The sequence below is a fragment of the Crocodylus porosus genome, unplaced genomic scaffold (genome assembly GCF_001723895.1).
Source record: "Crocodylus porosus isolate Cpor-Errol unplaced genomic scaffold, CroPor_comp1, whole genome shotgun sequence".
Taxonomy (NCBI): Eukaryota; Metazoa; Chordata; order Crocodylia; family Crocodylidae; genus Crocodylus; species Crocodylus porosus.
The window spans coordinates 39,818,884-39,826,058 of record NW_017728911.1 but is presented as its reverse complement, the minus strand read 5'-3'; the positions used below and the strand labels follow the sequence as shown (position 1 = coordinate 39,826,058).

At 47.8% G+C, this 7,175-nt stretch overlaps 1 protein-coding gene across 6 annotated transcripts in view; it reads right to left on the bottom strand.

Moving 5' to 3' along the window:
* Positions 1 to 6,911, bottom strand: part of KIF23 (kinesin family member 23) — a 23,956-nt gene extending 17,045 nt beyond the window's left edge. For 3 of the 6 annotated variants that reach the window (XM_019533894.1, XM_019533898.1, XM_019533896.1), the window contains exons 1-7: positions 6,809 to 6,911; positions 6,659 to 6,722; positions 6,286 to 6,414; positions 4,065 to 4,170; positions 3,061 to 3,197; positions 2,679 to 2,788; positions 973 to 1,143 (exon numbers count right to left, since the gene is read on the bottom strand). In XM_019533894.1, coding sequence (XP_019389439.1) covers positions 973 to 1,143; positions 2,679 to 2,788; positions 3,061 to 3,197; positions 4,065 to 4,170; positions 6,286 to 6,414; positions 6,659 to 6,722; positions 6,809 to 6,819 — 728 coding nt within the window. In that variant the 5' untranslated portion in view covers positions 6,820 to 6,911. The remainder of the gene's footprint in view (positions 1 to 972; positions 1,144 to 2,678; positions 2,789 to 3,060; positions 3,198 to 4,064; positions 4,171 to 6,285; positions 6,415 to 6,658; positions 6,723 to 6,808) is intronic. The other 3 variants (XM_019533899.1, XM_019533900.1, XM_019533895.1) reach the window with 2 other exon arrangements.
* Between the last annotated feature and the right edge of the window lie 264 nt (positions 6,912 to 7,175).

Below are 7,175 nucleotides of genomic sequence, written 5' to 3'. Positions count from 1 at the left end.
ACCCAGTGACAAGCTGGCCAGACTATACAGCCCAGGTGAAACCCAAGGCTGGGAGGAAGGGAGCACCTGTAAACAAGCAGTTAACTGGTTATTTGACAAATCATTAGGTCACTTGCTGTTTTTCTCTTTAACCTCATAGGCTAAGGGTACTAGTCCCCACTCTGCCTGCTGCCTTCTGGTTCCTCCTAGGGGAAACTCAGACTTTCCTTTGCCCCACTTTCCTGCCAGACTGCATCCCTGCTGTGTCCCACCCTAAAGGACAACAGATAATCCCAGCAATAACTGGTTAGTTTATCAGTTAAACAATTATCATTTAACCTATCACATCCCTACCTCCCACTGTCTGCTCCAGTTTTTAAGGAACAAAACAGTTGACTGGAAAAACCAAAAAGGTGCAGGAGTCAACTTTAGGAATCAAATCACATTTTGACCAACGTAATATTCACTTCCTTAAAAGAGTTGTTTAAAAAAGGCTGTGTAGACTGTAAATTGCGGTCATCAGCCAAGAGTGAGTGCATGAGCAAGTTCTGAAGTCCCACTAGCTTCAAAAGCCAGTACCAAACATACCAAAAAGATTAATAGCTGGATACCATTATACTCAGGAAGTAAGAGCTACTTTTTAGTAGCAAAGGTACCCAACACTGGTTTAAGTGCTGCTTAAGTATTTAGACAAGCTAATACCTCACATCAGAGATTTGTCACTGCCCCTATTCTTCAGGTGGCAAGTGAGGCAGAAGTGTGCATGTTTACAGAGAGTATTAGTGGCAAAGTTGGGTTTCTCCATGGCTCAGTTATGAACTACTCCGTGGCCAACAGTTCTGTGCCCATGTCACTATGTTGTATACACTTCCATAGGTATCCAAAACCTTGGTCTTAGACACAAATCCAAGAAAGGGGTATCAGCGCACAGCACTGTCAGATATGCAATATCTCAACAGGTGACAGGGCTCAAAGCACACTAAAAATACTTACTTTGGTTTTATTGGATCATAGGGAATTTCCTCCAAGAGGTCATATATGTAGTTATTATAGATTTCAACATACGAGACAAAGACACTGTAGACACTATCTTCATCAACCTCTTCCACTTTGCAGTGATCTTGTACATTGATCATGTCAGCAAATTCTGGATCGATTTGTCGTCTGTTAAATACACAGAACAGTAAGTAACTGAAATAAACCAAACTAATGTCCTACTAAGAATTCTTTAGGTTAAGTCTTCAGTAGTTTGAATACCTTGGAAGTGCCTACCCTGAACACTAAAATTACGCATCTAATTTTCCTCTAGGAAAAGCTGAAAATCACTTGGTGAAAAACTTAAGTCCAGTTGCATTTATTACTATATTGGCTATGAAATCCTCAGCTGTGGTTGCAGTTAGACGAATGCGAAGTAGGGACATAAATATGAAATTAAGAAGTTAACCAATAATTGGAGGAGTTTAAATGGATTAAAAGAAAAAAAAAAGTTAGCCAACTAGCCCATACCAGGGCCAGGGCTGTTCCTGCTGGAGATTTAGTAACCTCCACGCAGGAACAGCCCTAGCCACTTGTGTGCCCAGATCCCGCCTTACTACAGGGAGGGAGGTGCCAGGCACCCCACAGGAGTCAGGCAGGGCCTTCCTCCCGCAGCAGCGGGTCTACCCATCTCCCCTGAAGCAGTGGGGCCCAGGCAGAGCAATGGGCTCCCTGTGCCTCCCACTGTGCTTCTGCTGCTGTGACCCAAACCTGGAAGGCTCCTCTGGGCTGAGCCGTCCCGCAGCTCACCCTGGGGGAAAAGGGGGTCTGGGCTCAGGGGGGCAGCCTCCACCGGGCACGTTTATCCTTCCTCATGCTGCCTATGGCACTGGCTAAGTGGCGCCTGACCGAGCCCAGAGGTGGAACCAAATGCATAGCTGGCTGGGCCCGAGGTGCTGCAGCAGCTTGAGCAGGCAGCGCCTGGTCTGAGGGGCTGTCTTTGGCCCCTTGCATGTTGAGTGCAGCCACAGGACATTTCGGAGCTCTGCTACTGCAGGGAAGTTGGACAGACCCACCACACAGCCAGGAGTCTCACTGCTACAATGGGAAGGCCCCACCTGACCCTTCTGGGTGGCCCAGCACCTGCCACCTCATAGTGGTGGGACCCAGGGACAGGACAGGTTGGCAGCCCCACCCCCGGTCCATGGGGGCAAGGGGAAACCATGGTTCTGCAGATGGGCAAAGGTCCATCAGCCTGGGCCGAGGAACCATGCGCCTGGGCTGACAGAACAGGGCCGGAGTCCATATGCACAGAGGCCTGCACTTGCTGCTCGTGCTCTGGCGCAAACAGGATGGGGGCAGCTGGAGACCCCCTCCAGCAGGGGAGATGGGGGGCAAGAGACTGTGGTTTGAGTGAGGGGCACCAGCACAGCCAGGGTGGTGTGGTCAGGATAAGCCAAACCATCGATCTTGGCAAATGGGTCCCGGTATGAGAAAGGTTGAGCTGTATTACCAAGAATGCACCTAGACTGCCAACTCTATGTCCTCTGCTCTGAATGTGACCATGCCTTCCCTATCCCTCCCATGGTGAAAAGTGCTATATCAACTGTCCTGAGCATTCCACCTCCCTTTTAAAATAAAGATGACCAGACTGACATAAGATTAAGTCACAGTCACCCAGTTTGCAATTGGATTATACACTACAAGTTGTGGTAGTTACTTACTTGCCAGATGGGGTCTTTTGAACTGGCATGGCTTCTCTCCTCTGGCGCTCTAACAGAGCATCAACTTCACATTGTACATCCACACCATTCTTGTCATCAAGTTTAAAAACCTAAGAGAGTGGTGAACAAAGTTGGATATACACAAAGTACTTCAACATAAGCAAAGCCTTTTTTCTTTTCAATTACTGTGCAATGAAACTTTCAACAAGAAAAAAAAATATGAAGGATGATCATCCCAAATTACTTCACTTTGATGACATTCCCCATCTATGCATTTCCATTTTTGCCCATGCTGTTTGAGGCAGATGTTTTGTTGGTACTAGAAGGTCACTGTTACAAATTAAAGACTTGAAAAAGACAAAAAAGACACAAAGCTTCTCACAAATCGCTTTGCCTGGAATGGTCCAATGCTGTTGAAGATCATGTCTAAGCAGCGGGGAAGAAGTCCTCCGTCTCCAGGAGAACCTGTCATTGTGTGCGTTTTCCCACTACCCGTCACACCATAGGTAAAAAGGAGACCTAGAAACAGAATTGATACAGATCAGGATGTGGTGTTAATTAACAGCTGAAGCTGGAGTCTTCTCACTTAATCCTACCCAATAAAGATAGGGCTTTGAAAAACAAGCCTCATTCTGACTGCTCAACATGAGGAACAGATGTTTACAGATACCATTCTGAAGGGCTGAAGCACATAGTAAAGTCGCCCAGTACAAGACTAGCTCATACTAGCAGCCAGAACTCAGACTCAAGGCACCCTAGTTGAGAATCAAAAGGTATATTTTTATCTATATGCACGCATGCGCACGTACACACACACACACACACACACACACACACACACACACACAGCAAAAGCCTCCACCAACCCCAGAAAAGACCCTTCAAAGCTGGCAGGGAAGAAAGAAAAATCAGATACAGGATTCAATACAGAAACAGCAATAATTTAAAAAATCTGAGCTTTTTTTGCCTTGTTTAATGAAGATGGGAACAATTTCTTTGTGACAACAGAAAAAAAAAACCCCCACATACAGATCTTTGGAACAATTTTTTTTTAAGAGAATATCTTGTTCAATGGCGACATGTAGGGAGGGGGTGAACGAGGGTACACATGCATCCCACGAAAGAAGCACCGCTAATGCTGCTGGTGGTGCCTGTGGGTGGTCGTTGCTTCGCCTCCCTCCCCCCAACAGAAAACTTAAAAAGTTTGGTTGGGGAGAGGGACAGAATTTGGAAGAGCGCCAGCAGAGGCACAGCAGAGCTGAAGAGCAAATTACAAGTCAGCACTGAAGTTTTGCAAAGTCCTAACAGTAATACAAAAGTGCAGAGAAGTATTTTAGCTAACAGAATGCCACAACAGAATATTAAAATGCACAAATAGCTGCATACCATTTTTCCCACGAATAAGGTCTTCCACCAGAGGTTTCGCCACAACATCAAAGAGCTGTTTCTGAGTGACAAGGGTGCCAAATACTTCCTTAAATGTATACTGTGTCTGCAGAGGAAGAGACACTGCTGTAAGCTTGGAATTTGCATCTTAAGAAGTCCACTGGTTCCAAAAGGCAATTTCTCTTCCGAAAGAAAATTTGTCACTAAACTGGTAGAAGGACTGGTCAGTTCTTTTGTAGCATACCCATTTGGTTCAGTTCATTTATTCTGAGACATAGCTCAGATCTGCATACTGAACAATCAGCACTTTCCTCAAATTTCATAATTAAGCCCAGAAGAGAGCACCAAGATCACCTTTTGACCCTGTATTACACAACCAGGAGAAACTCACCCACTGATTTGGAGGGATCAAGCCCAAGACTTCTGGTTGAGTTCCAACAGATTACATAGGAAGACATCCAGTTATGTCCTTCCAACCCTTGTTATACCTTTCCCCACTAACTTAAGAGAGTTTCATTGCCAGAAACCTCTTCCCCAAATAGGCAGGGTGACCATATGTCCCAGTTTGGCCAGGACAGTCCCAGATTTCATAGGCTTTCCATTTTTGTCTGCTGGCAGGACAAATGGAAATAAAGTCTCGGATTGGCTCCACCCCACCTGGATCCTCCCTAGTAGCGGTTGGAGGCAGGGGGCAGGCTGGGCTGGGCACTGTTTCTCTCCTATCTGGGGAGGGGCCAGGCTCCCAGATTTCCGTAAAAATAATATGACGACCCTACACATAAGCATGTCAGTTGCCCTCAACTTTTCTAGACTTACGGCATCACTTGAAAAATTTCCACTCTTACTTTCTGCTCAGTGTTTTACTACAACCCCCGCCCCCCTCCCAAAACAACCACCCCAAGAGAACAAAACAAAAAGCCACTAGAGCAATTCCCTAATTACGAAGAACTCAGAAAAACCAAAACAGGTCAGAATGTTTTGAAATCTCTGGATTTATCTTGTGAATCATATTTACACACCTAAAAGTGCTAACCTTGTGTGATACCCTTGGAAGGATCTCGAGGCACACCAGGGTGGTTGAGAATTACTGAAGTTTACGTTTGATGCCAGGATGTCAAGCCTTAAACCCAATGATGTTTTCCAAAGATTGGATCACACCCTCTCTTTTCTACGCCCTTTCCAGACTGTAGCTTTTTTGACATGTTGATATTAGCCAGATTCCAAATTTCAGTAAGTCTCCATAGAATCAGAGAACCCTAGGGAAAAATCAAGCTGGAAGGGATCTCCAGAGGTTATCTAGTCCAACTTCCTCCCCAGTGCAGAATCACACCTATCCAAACCACCCTATACAAACGCACTGTCTAACCTACTAGCAAAACTACAGTTAAACCTGACAAAACCACAAGACACAACACCCTAACCTGCCCCAAGTAAAGCACTGGGACCACAGTAGCACTGTGTTGGCCACTGCAGGGTCGTTATAATGTCTGTCTGAGATTCATGGAAGAAGGTTATCCCCCCTCCCCCTTGCAATGAAGCAAACCCCGCTAACCAAAAGGTAACATTCCTTCCTAACCCCAAATATGGCAAGTCAGTCTGATCCTGAGCAGAGGGGCAAGACACTATAGCTAAGAAAATCTGGGTTTTAATCTCAGCAGGAGAATCAGCACTACCCAGTCAAAATCCCCAGCCTGGGCTGCATCAACACCCAATGGTCCCAAGAAAGGCTTAAAAACAGACAAACCAACCAGCCAACCACTAACATGTGTGCCAGGAGAGGAAAAAAAATCCCCCCCAGCCCCTTGTGGCAAACAGCAAAGCTCAGAAACGTGGGAAATAACCATAGTAAGAGCACAGGCATAGCTACTCCTAAATCACCCTAAACCAATGACCGTCAAACCTCTTCCTGAACGCCCCCCAATGCTGCTACTGGAGTATCAGGGATATCAAAATATCTCATTTCACTTAACCACGCAGTGTCATCCGACAACTTTGACAGCAATGACTTTTTTGTTCCATACAAATCAGCAACTGATGTATTGAATAGCGTCAGGCCTAAAAACAACCCTTTTTTGTGGGAACGGTCCAATTTACATTCATTTAAAAATCAGTTTTCTTCCAATTTTTAACCACTAACTGGTCAAATTAATTCCTTTCACTTTCCACATGTTACACTTATTAGCCCAGTCATTTTTTTTTTAAACCACAGGTGTTTAGTTACCTCTTTGTACTCCCCATTTCGGAAAATCCGGTACCCGTCGGGGGGATGGAGCTGCACCGTTGTGTCGCTGACCACTTCTATGCAGCACTCCACATCCTGCTCGCTGAGGGGACGTACTCTGCAGTACACCTGATGCAAGACAAGGCCGTTTCCTTATGAGAAAACTCTGCTTCATTTTTAAACGAGGCACACGACGATGGCAATGACCTGCATGCACCTCATAAGAGGATGCGCTGTAACTTGCCAACATCGTCAAAAATACGAACGCAGTGACGGCTCTCGGAGACGATTCCCGTTGGACACGAGACAGGCAGGTTTTGAAAGCAACAAACCCCCCAGTAAACCCCGCCCGCCCCCGAGTAGGGCCGCTCACCCCGACGGGATCCTTGAGGACGTTGCTGGGCGTCGCCTTGGGCCTGCGCGGGGTCCTGGCCCTACTGGGGACAGAGAGGAGACAGTGAGACAGGCCCAAGCGGAGCACCCCCACATCCCGCGCCCCACGCCCCGCGCCCCCGGCACTCACGCGGCCCTCATGACGGTGGCCGGGCGGGGCCGCCTCGAGGTCGATGCCGGGCGGTCGCGCCGTCTCGTTCGAACCTGCCCTCCCGGCGGGCCCCGCGCCACCGTTTTCAAATCAGGCCAATCGCGGCGCGGCGCGGGGCGGGACGCCGTGACGTCAAGCGCGCGGCGGGCTGGGCGGCCCACAATGGTCTCCATGGAGACGGGCGGGCCACCGCCCCGGCCCCGCCCCTTCGCGTCACGTCCTGCCGGGCAACGGAACCGCGTCGGGGTGAAGGGACCGCGCGAGAAGAATAACACGTGATCAGCAGCCTGCGGACACGTGTGAAGACCGGGCATTGACACGCGCGCGTGCACGCACACATACATAC